General features: G+C 46.7%; 1 protein-coding gene across 9 annotated transcripts in view; it reads left to right on the top strand.

Moving 5' to 3' along the window:
- The window catches only part of FANCA (FA complementation group A), a 57,095-nt gene that overhangs the window by 26,215 nt on the left and 10,117 nt on the right, over positions 1 to 20,763 (top strand). For 7 of the 9 annotated variants that reach the window (XR_006891654.1, XM_046683329.1, XM_046683324.1 and 4 more), the window contains 10 exons: positions 4,760 to 4,833; positions 6,729 to 6,842; positions 8,250 to 8,392; positions 8,917 to 8,987; positions 9,353 to 9,449; positions 9,529 to 9,716; positions 11,259 to 11,355; positions 12,496 to 12,672; positions 15,277 to 15,350; positions 17,313 to 17,441. Coding sequence is in view for 8 of the 9 variants with exons in the window: in XM_046683329.1 (XP_046539285.1) it covers positions 4,760 to 4,833; positions 6,729 to 6,842; positions 8,250 to 8,392; positions 8,917 to 8,987; positions 9,353 to 9,449; positions 9,529 to 9,716; positions 11,259 to 11,355; positions 12,496 to 12,672; positions 15,277 to 15,350; positions 17,313 to 17,441 (1,164 nt within the window). In the remaining variant the exon portion in view is untranslated. The remainder of the gene's footprint in view (positions 1 to 4,759; positions 4,834 to 6,728; positions 6,843 to 8,249; positions 8,393 to 8,916; positions 8,988 to 9,352; positions 9,450 to 9,528; positions 9,717 to 11,258; positions 11,356 to 12,495; positions 12,673 to 15,276; positions 15,351 to 17,312; positions 17,442 to 20,763) is intronic. The other 2 variants (XM_046683330.1, XM_046683325.1) reach the window with 1 other exon arrangement.

The raw sequence follows: 20,763 nt of genomic DNA, 5'->3' as shown, positions 1-20,763 counted from the left end.
ATTTGAGGAAAGTTGATTCTGAGTTTTTCCTTCCATGAACATAGTATATCTTTATTCAAGTCTTTTCATAGTGTTTTATGATTTTTCTTTATAAAGATCTCATAAATTTTTTGTTAGGTTTATTACTAGGTACCTAGATTTTGTTGCTGTTGTGAACAGCATATTGTTTGCTGTTGAGTTTTCTCATTGATTATATACTCTCCTATCCAGTAACTGCCGGACTGACTTCTCATGGTTGGTCAGTAGATTTTCTATGTAGATAATCACGTTGTCACCAGAACATAGTTTGTCTCTTCCTTCCAGTTTTCATACCTCTTAATTTTTGTCTGATTATATGGGATAGGACTTTTAGTACAATACAGAACTACAGGAGTACTAAACTGGCATCTTAGCTTGTTCCTGACTAAAATAGAAATGCTTCTAAAGTTTTACCATTAATTATATTTGCTGTTTATAAATATATGCGCGTTACCGTATTAAAAAAGTTCTCTCTATATGAATTTTCTAAAGACTTTGAGCATGAATGAATGCTTTTTCTGCATCTCTTAAGATGATCATGCTGTTTTCATGTGCTCTGTTATGTGATAGATTTTTTCCACCATCCTTGTATTCCTGGAGCATCCCCTACTCGGTAATGATTCTGTTTTATAAACTGCTGCATTTGGTTTACTGATATTTTATGTAGGATTTTTGCATTTGTGTCTCTGATTCTCTTCTACTTGTCTTGGCTGCTTTGGCTTCAGGGTTTCAGTCCTTCATGAAGTGAGCTGGGCAGCCTTCCCTCTTTCCTGTCCTTTGAAGCAGTTTGTGCAACTTGGGCATTCCGTGTTCCTGAAGGTTTGGTAAAACTTGGCTGTGAAATCACGTGTTCCTAGTGTCTTTTGTGGAGGCAGAGTTGGCTACTGACTCAGTTTCTTGAATGGTTATTGATTTAGTCTGGATTTTTATTCTTCTTGAGTAGTTACTCTATTTCTAGAACACTGTCCGTTTCATCTAAGTTTTCAAGTTTGTTGATATAGCATTATTCATCATATTCTGTTGTGACTTAAAAAAATCTCTCTACCTCATCTATACTTTTCATTCTTTTTTAAAAATTCCTGCTAGTGTTACTTTTACCTTATTTTTTATGGCTCACTTGATACAAGATTTGTATGTTTTATTAATTTTATTATATAACCACTTTTTTATATTGTCATCTTCCTGGAGTTTTTTTAATCTCTATTTCATTAATTTTGGATTTTAACTTTATTATTTCCTTCTTTTTATTTGAGTTTGCTTTGTTTGCCTTTTTATAATTTCTTTTTTTTTTTGAGGCAGACTAGCCCTGAGCTAATATCTGCCGCCAATCCTCCTCTCTTTGCTGAGGAACATTGGCCCTGAGCTAACATCTGTGCCCACCTTCCTCTTTTTTTTTTAATGTGGGATGCCTGCCACAGCATGGCTGGATAAGCGGTGCATAGGTCTGCACCTGGGATCCGAACTGGCGAACCCTGGGCCGCCAAAGCAGAACGTGTGAACTTAACCACTGCACCACCAGGCTGGCCCCCTCTTCTTATAATTTCTTAAACTAGTTGTTTAACTTATGCCCTCGAGAAGTTTCGACATAAAGTTCTCACATCATCATTCTGTCCTACATATTCTATCATGTGTGTGATGATTTTCTCATAATTTGTAAGTTAGCTATCAGTGAATTTTAAAATTTTCCAAACATAGATGTTTGTCCTTGAGCTTTTATTGTTGATTCTAATTTAATGACGTTAAGAACATGATTTGCTTTTTATGGATTTTTTTGTATTTGGTCTGACTTCCCTTTAGTACATGCTCAGCGTTTGCAAGAATTCCAGGCATGCTTGAAGACAACGCCGATCCCTTAATTTGGGGTGTAGGGTCTGTCTGTCAACTGTGCGTGTTCTCAGGTTTTCTGTGTCCCAACCGCTTTCCGTCTCCGGTGCGTCCGTTTATCGTGGAGGATGCTGTGCCTTTGTCGGTCTCTCCTTGTAGGTCTGTCAGATTCGTCTTTACAGATTTTGAAGACTATCTTGTTAGTTGCAAACAAACTCATGATTGTCAAAATATAGCCTTCACAATATGGTCTTCTTGCTGGATATTTTTTTTATTCATCATTATATAATGTCTCTATTAGGCTTTTTACCTTAATTTCTGTTTTGTCTGATATTACTGCCGGCTTTTTTTTTTTTGCTATTTGCATAGTATAGCTTCTTCATTTTTTGACATATTTATTTCTAGTCTTTAAAAATTTTTGTCAGAGTTAAATATGGATGTAGATTGAAGAGTCAGGTAGTTCCATAAAGTTTATTAAAAGAAACAGCCATCTCCCACCCCCTCCCTGCCACTTCTTTATCTCTGGAGGCAACCATTTTCAACTCTTTACTGATCTTTTTATGTTTCTCTCCAAATCTCTAAATAATATTCTTATTTTGCTAATTATCGCCTTTTCTGTTTTGGGCAATAGCAGCTGACTTTCCACCGTGGAGAATGAAGACCTAGCTTTCTTTCCTCCACCAACACATGTAGTTGTCCTTCATATAATAGTTTTTAAAAGCTCAACATGGCTGGGTTTTTTTAAGGCTATATAAACACTATTTGGAGCTGACCATTATGAATCTAACTGCTTTTCCTGCTCTTTTCTCTGGAGTTCATAATTATCTTTGTTTCATCTTAGTTTTCCTTGTACATATCATGATTCAACTGCAAATTCTGCCGGTCGTCTAAATGTCCTCTCACTCAGAGTCGTCGAGTATTCCAGCACTACATCTCAGAGAAGTCTCCTCTGAGCCTTCTAACCTGCTCTGACCTGAACTGTCAGCTTCTTATGCCTCTAAGCACAGATGTCATCCTGTGTCTTCCTTCCACATCTCAGAGAAGTCTCCTCTGAGCCTTCTAACCTGCTCTGACCTGAACTGTCAGCTTCTTATGCCTCTAAGCACAGCTGTCATCCTATGTCTTCCGTCCACATCACTTGGGAAGGTCTTTTGCTCTGGCTTGTGACAACTTTTCTCTCTTCTGTGTCCTAGATCTCCTCTTTCTTGATTTACTCCATTGTTTTGGTGGAGCACATCCTATTGAAACTTCCTAAGAAAGGATGGATGGAGGGTAAATTTTTTTTGACACCTTAATCAGCCCTCACATTTGATAGGTAGTTTGGCTGGGCATAGAAATCTACGTTGGAAATTATTTTACCTCAAATTTTTGAAAGTATTGCTCCATTGATTTCTAGCTTCCAGTGTTGATGTTAGAAACTGTTATGATTTCTGATTCTTTGCATGTGGCCTGTGGTTCTCTCTCTGGAGGCTTGTGTTGTCTTCTTTGTTCCTTGTGTTCTGACATTTTATAGCACTGTATTTTGGTGTGGGTCTAATGTCATTTCTTGGCTAGGCACATAGTGGGCCTTTTAATCTGGAAATTCATGTCCTTCAGTACTAAGAAATTTTCTCAGATCTTTTAAAACCCTTTGTTATGAAAAATCTAAGACAGAAATGTATGGAAAATTGTATCTAGTACCCAGCTTTAATAATTACCAAAAGTGGCCAGACTTGTTTCATCTGTAGCCCCAAATTCACCCACCCACCCATCTTTCCCCTATTCTGGATTATTTTGAAGCAAATCCCAGACACTGATTATTTCATCTTGACTTACGTCATTGCAGGTCTCTTTCCCACTAGGTTCTTTTTTTTTCTTGGAACTCCTATATTTCAGATGTTAGAACCCCTGGACTGTCTTCTGTTTTTTCCTCCTCTTCTGTCATATTTTGCATATCTGGTTTTTATCTCCTTTCTGGAACATTTCTTCAAGTTTACCTGCCCATCCTTTTACTGAGTGTCACATTTCTGCCACAGATAGTCCTTTTTATGGCAGTCTATTCTTATTTCATAGCTACAGTGTTGTCTGACCCCTCTGAGGATGTTAATGATAGTGATGTCTCAAGTTTTCTTTTGTGTGAATTTCTCCATTTCTTTGAATTTGTTCTTTCTTTTTATTTGCATTGGTTTCTATTTCTTAAGCTAAAGGCTTTCCCATCCCCAGGGCAGTGGGTGGTAGTCCTCGATTCCTGGTCTCCAGGCTGGTTCCCTTCCTCGCTTCCGGTCCCTGCTGTGGTCCTCACTCTGGAGCACAGCTGGGTCTTGTTCTTCTGCTCGTGTCGTCATCACGGTCTGCAGCACCGTCGGGGGCCCTCCTGCCTCACTGCTCCCAGTCTCCTGCAGGCTGTGCCGCCGGCCACAGATCCTGTACCCAGGCTGCCACTCAGGGCTCCTGTTCCTCTGAAGGTGATGCCCTGGCTCTTGTCCTTGGACTTGTCACCGTGCTGTGAGAAAGTGCCAGCTGGGGGTCTGTGCCCTGAGATGCCCCATGACCTTATCACAAGGCTTGGTTCTATAATTCTATTTTTAATGACATTAATTGGGTATTTTTCTTAGTATTATTCATTAAAAGTAACATAAGTTCACTTTTAAAATTTGGAAATTACTAAAACTTGAATATCGGTTATAGTCTCACTACCTGGTGGAAAGCCCTGATGGTGTGTGTGTGTATATGACACACTGTGGAACTGAAAGGACCATTTCAACCCATATATATGTAATTTGGTAAAAACACAGGGTCATACTGTATGCCGTGTTGTATAATTTATTTAGATTTACTATGTCACGTATTTTTATTTTATGGTAGTTTTTGGAATTGTAAGTTTGGGAATTAATTTGATTCGTAGTTGATTTGATTTTCATGTTTTCTTCTGATCCAGAGCAGATAAAATCCCCTCGTCTCTGTACTCCACCTACCGCCACGCCTGCTCCACTGCCGAGAAGAACCCAGAAAGTACGGCTCCCAGGTCACTCGGTCACGAGACACACTCTCTTCCCTCCTCTGGTCACGAGATGTGCTGGTGACGCCTGCCGGTGCTGGTCGGGTCAGGTCGAGCTGGGTCCAGCCAGAGCTGTGGGTTCAGAGGCTGCCAGTCTTGGCACCAGGGGGGCCGGGTGTGGCGTCAGCTCACAGACACTTAGCTGGAGGCCTGAGCAGCCCCTGACAGAGCGCTTCCTTGAAGCACCACGTGCAATACAGATCTACTCTGCTGTTTGTTGTCTTCGTGTGCCCCGCTGAGGCCGTGATGCGATTCCTGTGTGCCTGTCCTGAGCTGGAGCTTTCAGTTCGGGTGGCCTCCCAGATTCAGTGGCCAGGCTCAAGGCCACAGCGTCGGTTCTGAAGTATGTGGTAGGGGAAGGTCTGTGGCAGTTTTCTGACGTTTGGACGGTTGAGTTCTTTTTTTTTTTTTAAAGATTTTATTTTTTTCCTTTTTCTCCCCAAAGCCCCCGGTACATAGTTGTATATTCTTAGTTGTGGGTCCTTCTAGTTGTGGCATGTGGGACGCTGCCTTAGCATGGCTTGATGAGCAGTGCTATGTCCGCGCCCAGGATTCGAACCGACGAAACACTGGGCTGCCTGCAGCAGAGTGCATGAACTTAACCACTCGGCCACGGGGCCGGCCCCTTTTTTAAAGATTTTATTTTTTTCCTTTTTCTTTGGAGTTCTTTTGTAGTGGGTTCTGCTTATCGGGGACAGTGATGGGGACCTGGGTCGAGTCTGAGGAAGCCTGCATCAGTGAGGTGGCAGGGCTGGGAGCAGCTGCCCCCCATTCCCTCCACTAACAAGGCAGCAGGGAGAGGGCCTGGCTTCCTGCAGTGTCTTGGGGAGCGTGCTGTTGGTGCAGTGCTCGTGTTTGCTGGTTTAAATCTTCTGACGTCTGCAGGGCCAGCTAGTCTGAATGAGGCTCTTCCAGCCAGCTGACTGCAGTTCCGTTTTCATGTCTGTCTGCCAGAACCCCTCCTGGCTATGAGCTTGGATAATTGCTAACGGTGATAGGGACCCAGAAAACTTGAGTGGGCAAAGCATGAAGGTCGAGCTCTCCCACTTGTCTTGACTGGTGCTGAAACAGCTCGCAGTTGTGCTGGGGTGCCGAGGTGGCCTCGCTCCTCCCTGCCCAACTCCACAGCCCTACTTCTGGGGGCTTCTGGAATGTTTTCTGATACTTCATCTGAAAGGCCTTAGGTTCTATGGTTTCTGGTCTCACTTTGGGAGACTGTGAGCTTACTGCATACTCCTGGTGTCTTCTGGCATGACACCAGAACTGGAACTTGTTTTGCTTTTAAAATGTGTGTTGTGTCTTCCTTTTTATAATGAAAATGATGTGTTTGAACAAATATCTTTCTTATGCAAATAGGTGATCATGTCTAGTCTTTTTTAGTGAGTCCGTTAAATGTTCGTTGAGAACTGGTAATTGTCTCTTGTACTAAGTCTCAGTCCTTTTTCTTTATGTTTTATTTTTTAACATCCTATCATAAGAAGCAATGTGACAGTGTTACTTAAAAGTTTGAGAAACAGGGACTAAATCATCGTCGGTTCATAGTTCTGCCCTCCCCGCCCAGCCTCCCTCCATATGCTCTGGCCCTTTTTCATTACGTACATGATTTTCACGCTTGTGGTGATGGTGTGCATAGAACTGTGTTCTTTCTTAGGCTTGTTTATAATTGTGTAAGTTTTTGATATGACAGTTAGCATCCAGCATTAGGGAGAGGATTTCCTTTCTCTCCTCATGGGGTCCTAGTGCCCGTCTTCCCTCTGCACAGAGAGACCATGGAGATGAGCAGTCCTGCATTCAGCCGTGCTTGTGTTTCCTGTCTGGCCTAATTGTTAAAACTAACCACTCATCTCAGATACAGCCCCGGGAATGAAGGTGGAACCCAACTGTGTGGATGAACCCTTGAAACTGCTCATGATTGCGCTGGGAGGACTCAGGGCAGCGATGACAGACCCCGCCCAGTATGACGGTGAGGACAGGGCTGTCTGCGCTGGGTGTCTGTGGGCCGAGGAGGCGTGTCTGACTGTGGTCGGAGCTCCGTGGCTGGTCCATTCCCCCGTAGGGATAGTAGCCCGAGTGTATTCCCTGCGATTCAGGTCTGGTGGTTAAGCCTGAGCACTCATTTCAGGTGGGATGGGAGCTCAGAAACTCAGGCGGGCACGGACCCTTGGCAGAAGCTGAAGATTCTGCTCTTTGGCATTCCAGTGGGACAGGCATGGGGAGGAAGAAAGCTGAGTGATGTCACTAGGGTGTGGTTTCCTTTCTTACCCTAACTGCCTGAGTAGCGATGACACTCAGCATTGGGCCTCTGCTTCTGTGTGACTGCAAGATGGCAAGTCACAAGCGTTCGTTTGTGGAGTAAGAGCGTGAACAGTTCAGAGCGCGTAGGGGTGCAGAGTGGTCCATAAAAGACTAAGTTCCAGTACTTTCAGATTTTTGTTATGAAAAATTCAAAGGCTAAAATAAGCCACATTTTTACCTAGTATCTGTAATAGATTTTTATTTATTATGAATTCATTTCATTTAAACCAGGACAGAATGTCCCATGAGAGCTTCCCAGAGGGAATATTAAAACCACCTTAGTTCCACTGCTCACTGATGGGGCTGGAACACCTCAGCTGTGATGGTTCTGAGGGCCGAGTGTGTGGTCACGTGGGGAGCGTGCCTTACAGAGGTGTGCTCCTGCAGAGCGTGGTGTCTAGGGACCTTGAGGCCTGGCTGGAACCCCAGTACTTCAGCAAGACTGATGAAAGGTCAGGTCAGCGTTGTTTCTAAAAGCAGCAGAGATTCCGTTTCCAGGTTTTATGGTTGGCCCACTGGTTGCCCGACCCTGGCATCCAGAAGCCATGACTCTTTGCCAGTGGCAGACCCTACAGTGGCTGGGATGTGGAGCCTCCAGCAGATGTGACAGTGTGTGGGAGAGTTGATGTGGTTTCAGAGGGGAGTATGAATAAATGGTGGAGGTTTGTGATGGTGAAGGAATCCATCGGATAACATTCCCTCAGACATCTAGGAAGAAGCAAGGGACAGTATGTGGCTCTGTTCTGCCCGTGTTGCATGCACCCATGTTACATGCTTGTCAACTGTCTAATCTCTGCCACCTGCGTGATGGGAAAACTTGTTTTCAGTTCCTGGCTAGAGGACGTGAGCAGCCCCAGGGTCAGTGGAGTGTCGGACCTAAGAGTTGGCTGCCGTAGTGGTCAGGGCTGCTGCAGTGAGCCTGTGCACCCGGTGCCGGCCTCGTGCTCCTCCCACGGAGCATCTCCTGGGGGAGTGGGCAGGGTGGGCATTAGGTAGCTTCCCGCACCCCGTCAGTCCCTTGAAGCATCTCCTCCCATGTTTCCCTGCTGGTCTAACTGGGTTTCTCCACCTGCAGTTCTGTCTGCCCAGATTGCAGTGATTTCTGAAAGGCTCGGCCCCGCCTTGGGCGTCAGTGAGGACGATGGCAGCTGTGAGGCATCGAAGATCCAGCTCAGCGTCCTTGCCCCAGAACTGGAGCAGCAAGAACAGAAGGTGAGGGTAGGTGCACCTAGGAAAGACACAAGGTGTCGAGTGTTGCTGGGTTGTGCAGAAAGTACCAGATGCCTAGGCTCTGCTGTCACTTGTTTGCTAGGTAAACTGTGCAAGTGAAGCAGGACGTCCAGGAGCTGGGTGGTCCTCTGTCCCAGGATCAGCAGGCCCTGCCTGTTTGTGTACAAGCTCTTTTTACGTTTTTAAAGAAGAATGTGCAGCCAGAGACTGTTGTGGCCCTCTTGGCCCTTTATAGACAGGGGTGGCTGCCCTGCTGCCCGCTGTAAAGTTCCACGAGTAGAGGTCGCGAGAGGACACTCGGCCTGTGCTGTTTCCAGGAATGGGAGTGGGAATGCTTGTGCCAAAGTGCGTTGTGGTTTCCTCTCCAAGTGCAAGCCGGTTGTGCAGTCTGGTTAGCTCAGCTGTGGCCCTGCCCTACGTCAGCCTGTAAACAGTACCGCATCGGTACGGCGTTAGGCCTACATGTGCTGCCCTCTCTGGAATGCCACACCCTCAGTGACCTCTTCTCTCAGGTTGTGGATCTCCTGCTGACGTCTTTTTGTCAGAACCTGATGGCAGCCTCCAGCTTTGCTCCACCAGACAGGTAGAGTCTGGAAAGTTTCACTGGGTGGTCTGGACGTGGCCTGGGTGGCCTGGGTGCTCCGGGAGGGCCTCCCTCTTGGAGCAGAGCTTCTCCCTGTGTCCACGATGAGGAGAGAGGTTGTGCCTGGTCCTGCCCTCTGACTTCCTGCTGTACTGGCTGAGGGCCAGCTGGGTGCAGGAGCAGTGCTGATTTTTACCAAGCAGAGACATGCAGAAGTTGCACACTGCCACAGGAGACCTCGCTGTTTGGGGAGCAGCCTGGTTCCTTCTTAGGCATACTGTCGTGACGGCTCATCCACCAGCCTCGGGGTAGGGCCGTTCAGGGTCAGAACTGGCCACTGTCCTCGTCTCCGGCTGTTTCTGTAGGCAGGGCCCCTGGGCTGCCCGCTTCACAATGACCATGTGTGGACACGCGCTCCTCCCTGCCGTGCTCACCAGGCTCTGCCAGCTGCTCCACCACCAGGTAGGGCTGTGGCCTCTCTAGCGGGAAGTGGGCTCTCACCCGTTCCCTCCTGCAGAACCACTTTCTTTTCTCATTTTAGGGCCCAAGCCTGAGTGCCTCGCATGTGTTGGGGTTGGCTGCCTTGGCTGTCCACCTTGGCGAGTCCAGATCTGTGCTCCCGGAGGTGCATGTGGGCCCTCCTGCCCCTGCCAGGGACCTCTCCATCCCTGAGTTCTTCAACAGCCTCCTGACGTGCAGGACCGCAGAGTCCTCGCGCTTGTGCCTGAAGTGAGTTCTCCCCCTTGTTCCTCAGTCACCTCTCTTCTCTCTCTTGACGAAAGTAACACATTTGACAGAATTAGCAAAAATACTTGTGCTCCACAGATAATGACTCATTAATATTTGGGGATATGTCCTTCCAGAATCTTAGTTTGTGTGTATTTATATGTGTGTGTTTCTCTGTTTGAAAAAAATGAGATCATCCTGCTTTACCAAACTGCCTTTGAAGACGCTAACAATAGACTGTAGACGCCCTTCCATGTCACTAAGCGTTCTTCCATGTCGTGGTGGGAGCTGCTGCGTGTTGTACTGGGGCGCCTGGTGCTTGGTCGGACCCATCCCTCTGGTTAGGTTCCTGGATTTCCCTGTGGTGAGCAACCCTGGGCCACAGCTCTTTCTCTAGGATAAACTCCTGCACAGGGAACTGCCCTGCTCAAAGAGAAAGTCACCTTACAGGGTCTTGAGGCCCATTACCCTACAGGTCTGTGCCAGTGTACATGCCGCTGTCTGCTTACCGCATCATCCCCGCCCGTCTGTGTGGGGGCACCTGGTAAGTCGACAGCGAGCGTGGAGCATGATGCAAGGCGCCAGGTATTGGGAGAGGTGGGCAGGTGGGAGTGAGGGCAACTGCCTGCCGGGGAGAGCAGGGCTGTGTCCCAATGTGCTGAGTGGGTGGAGCCCTGGGAAGTCCCGGTGTGACTTGGGTCTGTAGGGCTTGCTATGGCTGCCAGGGTGAATAGACAGAGGGTCCCAACAGAAGCCAGGAGGCTCCGGTGGGAGTTCTTGGCTGGGACTGTGGTCGCAGTTCATCGACAGAACTGACAAAAGGCATAAGGAGTGCAATGGAGCAGGGAAAGACGAGCACAGGAAAGCCTGCCCCATACCACCGCCCACCAGTTGTCCTCGCCATCCACAGTGGGAGGCAGAGTGGTCCAGCCCCTCCTGGGCTTGTGGCAGCACCTGACAGACCCCACCAGGAGTCAGTCGTGTAGGCGCTGTGGTCCCCCATTTCTTCCACGCCATCTTCCTGACTTTGGGCCCTGAGGTTGGTCTCTCTTCTCACTGGTCTCCTCTCCCACACTTCACAGCTGACCATGGTGGGCAAAGGCTGCCCCAGGCTTAGTTTAAAATTGAGCATGCTTCTCTCTGGTTCTGCAGACTTTTTTTAGGAAGGAAAAATGAATAATTTGCTAACACTTGCTAAAAAAAAAGCCCTTTTTACGTAATTACACGAGTAACACCCCCATCACGTCTCCAGACTCCATTCTGTTTGTTCTGGCTGTGGCTTTTCACAGGCAGTGGAAGCAAGCCCTTGTTTGCACAGAGTCTGAATGTTCACGTGTTGTCTGAGTCTCTGCTGTCAGTGTGGACGAGCTCAGACCAGATGGCCCATGCGGGCCATTCTCAAGTGCTCGGAGGGGCTGAGGCCGAGGACTGTCTGCAGGCCGGCTGCCGTAGAACGCACTCAGCTCACTCTTGAAATGCAGACTTTTCTTTCGTCCCTTATTTTGCACGGATCACATTTCTACAATTTCTATTTTCTATTTTCAGGTTTTGTACAGCGGCAATTTCTTATTCTTTGTGTAAGTTTTCTTCCCAGTCACGTGATATTTTGTACTGCTGTTTATCTCCAGGCCTTATAAAAAAGGTAGGTCTATTAGGTTTCCTTTTTCCATTCTCCTCTAAGTCTCCAGTTTTATGCAGGTTTCCAGCCCAAAGTCCACGGTCGCTGCTGGCTGAGAGTCCTTTCTCGGTGTGCAGCCCTGTGCTCTGTGATTCCCCAGGCCACCTCTTAGAGGCTGCCACAACTATCTGTGTGGGCCAAACACTGCTTTTTCCTTGTGTTCTGAGTTAAAATGAGGGGATGTAAGATGACAGCTACAAATGCCCCTCCCTTTTTTAGGAGAAACAGAAATTGGTATTTATAAAATAGGGATATAAGAAGATAAATATTCATTAAAAAATATCTTTCCATTTAAAGAAGAACTCTGAATTTCCTCTAAAGACGTGTCTCGTCCAGTGAATGCTTGTTACATTTCTTAGAAGACCAGAGGAATTTAACAGTGCATGTGAGAAACCGCAAATGCTGGAAGTGAAGTTACAATGTGAACAAGTGTTACTCCTTCCGCAGAGTTTTAGGGAACATCTCTTGTGAAGTTGAAACCTGGTTCTCAGTTCCAGGCTTCACATTAAAGTCACCTGAGCAGCTTTGGGAGGTAGCCTCGTGGGCTCTAACTGGCGAGGCAGTCAGCACTGGGAGCAGCCTGGTGTCCTGGGCGCACCACTGCTCCCCACTTGTTTGCATCGAGGAGCTTAGTCCCAGATGCCCGAATTTTCAAGCAAGGAATGAAGATTAGGAGGAGTGATCTAGACAAGGAAGTCCCCCAGCCCACTCTCTAGTTCCGATCCAGCTGTGCCCTCCTCCATGGTCCCCTTGATCAGCCTGCAGCTGGAAAGTGTTTTGCTTATGCAATTGGTAAGCTTTTTCGTGAAAAGACCAGTGCTGCAAAAGTCTGGGAGCACGGCTGTTCGCGGCTGCAGGGCTAGACCAGCTCCTCCCTGTGGAGGGCAGTCAGGCCCAGGGAGCCTGCTTCGGGGCAGTTCGCCCAAGGAGGCAGATGTGCCAGGGTTTACATACAGGCTGCTCCCTGAAATGCCATCTATAACGGTGGACACAGGGTGCCCAGGGCCCCACGAGGGCTTGGTGAGGCCGCTGCGGGGTCTCCACACTGCCGTGCTGTGCACAGCCAGGTCACTCACGTATTTTCAGTTTCAGTGTCTCTTTCAGTTTCAGTTCTTGGTGTTCAGATTGTTCTCCGAAGCCCGAGACCCTCTCTCTCAGGAGGACACAGCCGGCCTTGCCTGGAAGCCCTTGGGCCTGCCCTCCATGGACTGGCAGCGAGCTGCCCTCTGTCTGTGGAGACAGAGAACCTTCCAGGAGTTATTGAAGGAGAAGCAATTTCATGTAGGTCCCATTGTCCCTACTTCTCACCTCGTCTTAACGCCCAGGGCTTTGGGGTGTGGACTCGGGGCTCCCTGAGGACGTGATGGGCAGGCGGTGGGCCTGAGCTGGTGATGCCGAGCAGCACAGACGGGACTGATTGAAAGTGTTATTGGGATCAGTGTAGGTTCACATGCAGATGTAAGAAATGAGGCAGAAAGATCCCATCTGATCTTTGCCCAGTTCCTCTCAGTAGTAGCATTTTGCAGAAAATTTTAAGGGTGAATAAAAACATATTTTAAACATATCTGCGAGGCTCCGATTTGGGCTGGGCTTTTCAGAGCGCAGTCCCTGGGAACCGTGGCCCGCTCCAGCCAACATGCCTGTGTTGGTAGTCTCTGCTCTCTTTTCATAACTTTTCATTTATTTCTTGGATGTTTGCCTGCTTGTTTTGATCTTTAGATAAATTCTCAACTGTTCTATTATAATTTTTAAATTCTTTTATCGTTAACTATATTAATTATTAGTGGTTAAGATTGGCCATTCTCACTGCCAAGGCCCAGGTTCATTTCCCATTTGGAACCACACCACCCCTTTGTCGGTTGTCATACAGTGGTGGCTGCAGGTGGCTGTGGTGCTGAAATGTCTGCCACTGGTACTTCAAATACCAGCGGGGTCACCCATGATGGGCAGATTTCAGTGGAACTACCAGACTAAGACAGACTAGGAAAGAGGACCTGGCCACCCACTTCTGACAAAACTGGCCCTGAAAACCGTATGAGTGGCAGTGGGGCATCGTCTCATTGAGCGCCAGGAGGGGAGAGGACGGCGTGACAGGCGAGGCAGGGCTCTGCTCTGCTGTCCACAGGGCCCTGGGAGTCGGGATCCACTCCATGGAACTGATAACAAATGTCAGTTAATCAAGAGTTGCTCTGGGGGGCTGGCCTGGTGGCGCAGCGGTTAAGTTTGCACGTTGCACTTCTCAGCGGCCCAGGGTTCGCCAGTTCAGATCCCAGGTGCAGACATGGCACCCCTTGGCAAGCCATGCTGTGATAGGCGTCCCACATATAAAGTAGAGGAAGATGGGCACAGATGTTAGCTCAGGGCCAGTCTTCCTCAGCAAAAAGAGGAGGATTGGCAGCAGATGTTAGCTCAGAGCTAATCTTCCTCAAAAAAAAAACAAAGAGTTGCTCTGGGGCCAGCCCTGGTGGCCTAGCAGTTAAGTTCAGTGTGCTCTGCCTCAGCAGCCCAGGTTTGGTTCCTGGGCGCAGACTAACACCCCTCTGTTAGCGGCCATGCTGTGCTGGTGGCCCACATACCAAAAAATAGAGGAAGACTGGCACAGATATTAGCTCAGGGCGCATCTTCCTCAACAAAAAATTAATAATAAAAGAGTAGGTTGGACAGTCTGTGTTTCCCATGAAGAGTAAAGGTGCAGGAGCATTGTGCCCACCGGCTGCTCAGCAGGCACCTCACCTGCATCTCAGGGCCACTGTCCCATCTCTGGGTAACCCTGGCCTTGCTCCTCCTGCTTGGCCACACACGTGTGTCACCTGGCTCTGGCCTTTACACAATGGGAGCATGTTGCGTGTGTGTTCCTGTGATGTCCTTTTTCACATGCAAACGTGAGGTTTTGAGATTAGTCTTTGTGTTGATGTGTGGAATTTTTTTTTTTTCTTCAAGGAAGATTAGCCCAGAGCTAACTGCTGCCAATCTTCCTCTTTTTGCTGAGGAAGATTGACCCTGGGCTAACATCCGTGCCCATCTTCCTCTGCTTTCTTTGTGGGACGCCTCCCACAGCATGGCGTGCTAAGTGGTGCTGTGTCCACACCTGGGATCTGAACCAGTGAACCCCGGGCCGCCGAAGTGGAATGTGCGCACTTAACTGCTGCACCACCGGGCCAGCCCCGATGATGTGTGGAATTTAATGTTGATGTTCCAAGAATTTAAAAACAAGAAATATGCTACTGTGAATATTTGAAGCATGTTATTATATCAAGTTTATTCTTTGGTTATTTGCCTAACCCAAGTGAACTAGAAAGTGATTTCTTTGCTAGTGCTGCTGTACAGTAACTTGAGAGGTTTGTCGCGGGTTGTGGATGCCCTATTCAAAACCAGGCAGTATGCTGGAGAATTCAGTTTAAAAGTACCAATTTGTGGGGGTCAGCCTGGTGGCATAGTGGTTAAGTTCACACATTCTGCTTTGGCAGCCCAGAGTTCATGGGTTCAGATCCCGGGCACAGACCTACACACCACTCGTCAAGCCCTGCTGTGGCGGTACCCCATGTGCAAAATAGAGGAAGCCTGGCACAGATGTTAGCTCAGGGCCAATCCTCCTCACCAGAAGGAAAAAGTACCAATTTGAGTGGTTTTAGTTAGCTTCACATTCAGACTCAAATTAAGCAATATGTCAGTTCATCATCAGGGCTTGGTGCCCACATCTCAGTCTAACAGTGGGAAATGGTATGACGACAGAGATTCTTCTGACAGACACAAGCACGGTTCCCTTCCTCTGAGACTCTTTCAGTGGCAACGTTAGCATAACACAGTGCACGAGATGCAATGACACTTTTATAAACCCAACCTATGACTTCTGGTCCTTGTGAAATTCAGTTGGTCTTCTCTCAGTTAACTTACAGAGACTGGTTACAGCTGGAACTGGAAATTCAACCTGAAGTTGATTCTCTTTCAGATACAGAAAGGTGAGTATTGGGGCTGGCCCGGTGGCATAGTGGTTAAGTTCACGTGTTCTGCATCAGCAGCACGGGGTTCGAAGGCTCGGATCCCAGGCGTGGACCTAGGACTGCTTATCACGCCATGCTGTGGTGGCATCCCACATACAAAATAGAGGAAGATTGGCATAGATGTTAGCTCAGGGACAATCTTCCTCACCAAAAAAAAAAAAAGAAAAAAGGAAAGGTAAGTATTTAAATAGAACTGCCCTTTAAAATGTTATGGTTTTCTACATTGTCTTAAAGTCAAAGTTTTGTCATTATATATCCTCAATTTAATATTCAGTTTAACGTATAACCTGTGAGGACAATTTCATTCATTCATTCCTGTCTTCAACAAACTGAGTTCCTACTGTTTACCAGACATTTCTAGAATGTTGTAGAAGCTGAGGATGCAGACTGAATGAGACCAGCCTGCCCATATGGCACCTCTGTGCATATATAGGGTGCCGATGCCCACAGGGTCCCCACTTGCACTTCCACTCCTGACACCCTGACTGGGCCTTCTTGCCAAGAAATTGTACAGAACTGTACACCTGTACAGATAGAATGGATTAGAGGAAGGGACAGGCACCCTGAAGACACCAGACTGGGCTGTGAGAGGGGGTTCCTGGAGAGGGGTGGGGAAGCAGCCAACGCACGTACCCAAGGTGGGAGAGAAGCAGAGAAAGCTGCATGTAATGAGGGGCTGTGGTGGGATCCTGAGTCCTGCCAGGGAGCCTGAGAGTTCTCAGCTGATGTCGGCCAGCCCGCTGCTGTCTCCCACACTTGGCCAGCTGGGGAGCCAGAGGACCGGACCAATGCCTCATGGAGCGCTGGCTTTGAAGTGGTGGCCCCGGGAGCGGGTGAAGCAAGGTCTGAGCCCATGTGGGTCCCAGGGCCCATTATGAGACCGTTGGGAGGTCAGACGTGCTGTTCTGGGCATGCGAGCAGGGTGCTGGCAGGGCTGTGGGTTTGAGCGGTGGAGGTCAGGGAGGGAAATGTGCTGTAGAGACCCCGGAGGGGCACAGAGACCCCAGGGGGGCAGCTGAGGGCAAGGGTCACATCAGCTGTCCTTGAGCCACTGTCCTTCATGTGTTCAGAGACCCTTCCCACACACGTGGAGTGCTGTGTCTCCCCGCGCTTGTATCATAGTGTCAGATTCTGGATGGAACAAATAGAAAAGTTGCTGTGATGAAAAGAACAATAAACTGCTTTTTCCAACAAAATAACTGTTTACTGTTCAGGTTTGCACCAAGCGGGCTTTGTGAGTGCTTCCTTCAAAGGGTCACCTGTCCTTGGGTCTCATTCCTCTTTCCCTTCCCCTCCTCTTTCCAGTAGGAAAAGAAGAAATTTCTGCTGTGACCATTTCTTAACTTGCTCTCAGGTCACCATGTGTTCTGAGATTTCCTTTCTTTCCTTTTTTAATTGCACAAGGGACACTCAGGTGTGTTCTGTGCAAGTGCCCCATGGCGTGGAGGAAGCACCTGCCCTCTGTCCCCTCCGTCCCTCGCCCCCTTGTGGTGGTATGGGGACGTCTTAGTTGGGTTTGGCTCTTTCTACGTAAAGAGACTGCAGTGTTGGTGGCTCTCTGTGCTGCAGTTCTCAATTACTATGTCCTTCAGACCTCCCATGGGCATCTGGGCCTAGTCCACATCTGGACACCTTTGCTAGTGGACCTAGGGGCAGTTCGCAGGCATCCTGGGATGATGACTCAGCCTGGACAGGGTGCAGGTGCCCACTCCACTCCCCAGCTCAGGAGCCATGTGTCAGCAGTCACCCAGCGGGATGGCCCAAGTGGGCCTTGATTAGTGGTAGAAGGCCTTCCCACAGTCCCCGGCCCCTGATGCCACCCCTGCTGGTGCTGTGCCCCTTGCTGTGGGCTCACTTCCCAGGCACAGGAGCCCCTGCTTACAGCTTTCTTAGCGCAGACCTTGGTGTTTGCTGTTGCAGGTGGGACTTCCACCAGTGGGCGATCCACGAGCATTTCCTGCCCCAGCCGGCTGCTGCAGGGGGCTGCGATGGAGACCTGGAGACAGCGTGCACAGTTCTTGTCGATGTGCTGCTGGACTTCTGCCAAAGGTTAGCAATGCTAATGCCAAAAAGGGTCTGACTTTTGATTTTGGTCCTTCTGAGCTTGTGTTCTTGTTTCTCTCAGTCCAGTTTGTATTGTACGAGGCAGAACTGAACATGTCCTGATGGTAAGCCTGAGTCCAGAAGAAATAAAGACCAGTTTCCTGGGTCAGTTCAGTCTGAGTCCAGGAGAAATAAAGACCAGCTTCCTGGGTCAGTTCAGTCTGAGTCCAGGAGAAATAAAGGTCAGCTTCCTGGATCACTTTTCTTCATGTGTATCTATTTGCCAGTGGCAACAGCTTTATCTTTCTCCTATGTCACCTGGTATTCAGGATCAGCAAAGGTGAAAAGTGGGACGAAAGGTCTGGCAAGTGGTGAGCACTGCCCAGTGTTACCATCCCAGGTGCGTGCAGACTGCCATGGACTGACTGCCACAACAGGCCGGGAGGCCGTAGCGTCTAGGCTGTGTTGGGTGTGTTTCTGCTGAAGTATCTGTTTTCTCTCTTCATCCTCATGATTGCCGTGTCATGGTGGTGAGGTCATGAGAAATTCCATTTTCTACGTTTCAGGTGATACATTATTTTACTTCAATCATAGAAAATGAATCCTGTCATTACACTCTTAAGAAACGATGTCCAGGCAAATGGTTACTGAAGACACAACACAAGACAGACACCTCTGCTTCTCCCAGTGCCCTTCTGTTCTCCACAAGGATCAGTAAACATGTAGTCCACTCGGCACAACTCTTACAAACTCATGTTACATTTCAGTAGCACCAAGCACTGGAGTTCCTCCTGCCACACTTAGTGGCCAGGAACAACACATGCCAGGCAAACTGAAGTTCGGGCCACTCCTCTTGTCCTTTGGTTTTCCCTAGGGCTCTTGAGAGCAGCTCAAGAGGGACAGACAAGTATGTGTGCCCAGGGCGAAATCAATGAATGTCTGTGCATGCCCTCCAGCCCCTGGCAACCATGAATTTACTGTCTACAGATTTGTCAATTCTGGACATTTTGTATAAATGGAAGCATACAATATGTGGTTCTTTGTGTCAGGCTTACTCAGAATAATGTTTTCAGAGTTCATCCTTGTTGTAGCATGTATTGAACTTCATTCCTTTTTATGGCTGAAAAATATTCCATGGAAGATATACCACATTTTGTTTATCCATTCATCAGTTGATGGACATTTGGGTTGTTTTCACTTTTTGGCTATGAATAATTCTGCAGTGAACATTTGTCTGCAGGTTTTTGTGTGGTCCTGTGTTTTCATTTTTCTTGGGCCTATGCCTAGGAATGGAATTGCTGGGTCTTACCCTACATTTGGCTTTTTGAGGAATGACCAGACTGTTTTCCAAAACTGCACCGTTTTACATTCTCCCCAGCAGTATAGGAGGGTCCCAATTTCTCCACATTATCACCAGCAATGTTATTGTTATCTGGTTTTTTGATAATGTCCATCCTAGTGATGTGCAATGTTATATTTCTTTATGGTTTTATTTGCTTTTTCCTGATGGCTAATGACATTGAGCATCTTTTCATTTGCTTGACTTTTGTGTATCTTCTTTGGAGAAGTGTCTATTCAGTTCCTTTTCCCATTTTAAAATTAGGTTATTTGTCTTAGTAAGTTCTGAGTTCTTTATATAGTCTAGATACCAGCTCCCTATCAGATGTATAAGTTGTAAATGTTTTTGTCTCATTCTATGAGTCATCTTTTCACTCCCTCACTGGAGTATGCTGAAATTTACTTATTGTGCTCATATTTTCCTTTATGTACTTCAGCATAGTTAGTACTTTGATGCATAAAAGTTTTAAATTTTGATTGTCTAATTCATCTGTTTTGGTTTTAGTTCTTATATTTAGGCTTTTGATGCATTTTGAGTTAATTTTTGTACATAGTGTAAGTTAGGGATCTAACTTCATAATTTTGCCTGTGGAGATCCAGTTGTCCCAGCACCTTTTGTTGAAGAGATAGTCCTTTCTCTGTTGAATGGTCTTGGTACCCCTGTCAAAAATCGATTAACCATACGTGTGAGGGTTTTTTCTGATTGTTTCAAGATTGGTTATTCTGTGTCCTTTGCGATTCCATATGAATTTTAGGATCAGCTTGTCACTTTCTACAAAACCAGCTGGGATTCCGATAGGAATTGCATTGTACCTGTAGATCAATTTGGGTAGGATTGCCATCTTAAACAGTACTGAATCTTCCTATCCATAAACATGGGATGTCTTTTCATTTATTTTTACTTAATTTTTTTTCAGTAATGTTTTTTAGTTTTTAGCATACAAATCATGTACTTCTGTGTTAAATTTTTAATGTATTTTTGTTCTTTTTAACATCATTCTAAATGGAATTATTGTCTTAATTTCATTTTTGGATTATTCCTTGCTAGTGTATAGAAATAAAACTGATTTCTGTATATTGATTTCATATCCTACAATTTTGCTGAACTCGCTTATTTGCTCTAATAGTTTTTTATTGTGGATTCTTTAGGATTTTCTATATATAAGATTGTGGCATCTGTGAATAGAAATGGTTTAATTTTTTTCTTTCCAATCTGGATACCCTTTATTTCTTTTTCTGACTGAATTTTCCTGGTTAGAATTTCCAGTGCGGTATTGAATGGAAGTGGTAAGATAGGACATCTTTGTCTTGTTCATGATCTTAGGAGGAAGGTTTTCAGTCTTTGATCACTAAGTATGATGTCAGCTGCGGTTTTTTCATAGTTGCCCTTTATCAGGTTAAGGAAGTTCCCTTCTACTACTTTGTTGAGGGTTTTTATCATGAAAGTGTTGAATTTTGTCTCATGTTTTATCTGCATCTATTGTGATGATCACATATAGGGTTTTTAATTTTAATTTTTATTTTTGTGGGGAAGATTTGCCCTGAGCTAACATCTGTGCCAGTCTTCCTCTGTTTTGTATGTGGGATGCCACCCCAGCATGGCTGATGAGTGAAGTAGGTCTGCACCCAGGACCCAAACCTGTGAACCCGGACCACCAAAGCAGAGCACATGGAATTTTAACCACTCAGCCTCAGGGCCAGCCCCGATCATGTGGTTTTTTTATTCTATTGTACGTGTATTACAAATAATTGATTTTTGGATGTTGAACCAACCTTGCATTCTTGGGATAAATCCTACTTCGTCCTGATACATAATTGTTTTTATATGTTGCTGGATTTGGGTTGCTAGTATTTTGTTGTAGAAGGTTCTGTAGTTTGTTGTTGATTACTGTGAGTGTCACGAAGTCTCCAGGGACCTCTGGCTCTGGGACCAACACCATTGGAGGCAGGAGGAGAAGCGGAAACTCCAGGACAGATGGGAGGTACTTAT

This window comes from Equus quagga, chromosome 13, assembly GCF_021613505.1.
Source record: "Equus quagga isolate Etosha38 chromosome 13, UCLA_HA_Equagga_1.0, whole genome shotgun sequence".
Classification (NCBI taxonomy): domain Eukaryota; kingdom Metazoa; phylum Chordata; class Mammalia; order Perissodactyla; family Equidae; genus Equus; species Equus quagga.
This window is presented reverse-complemented; position numbering and strand designations above follow the sequence as displayed.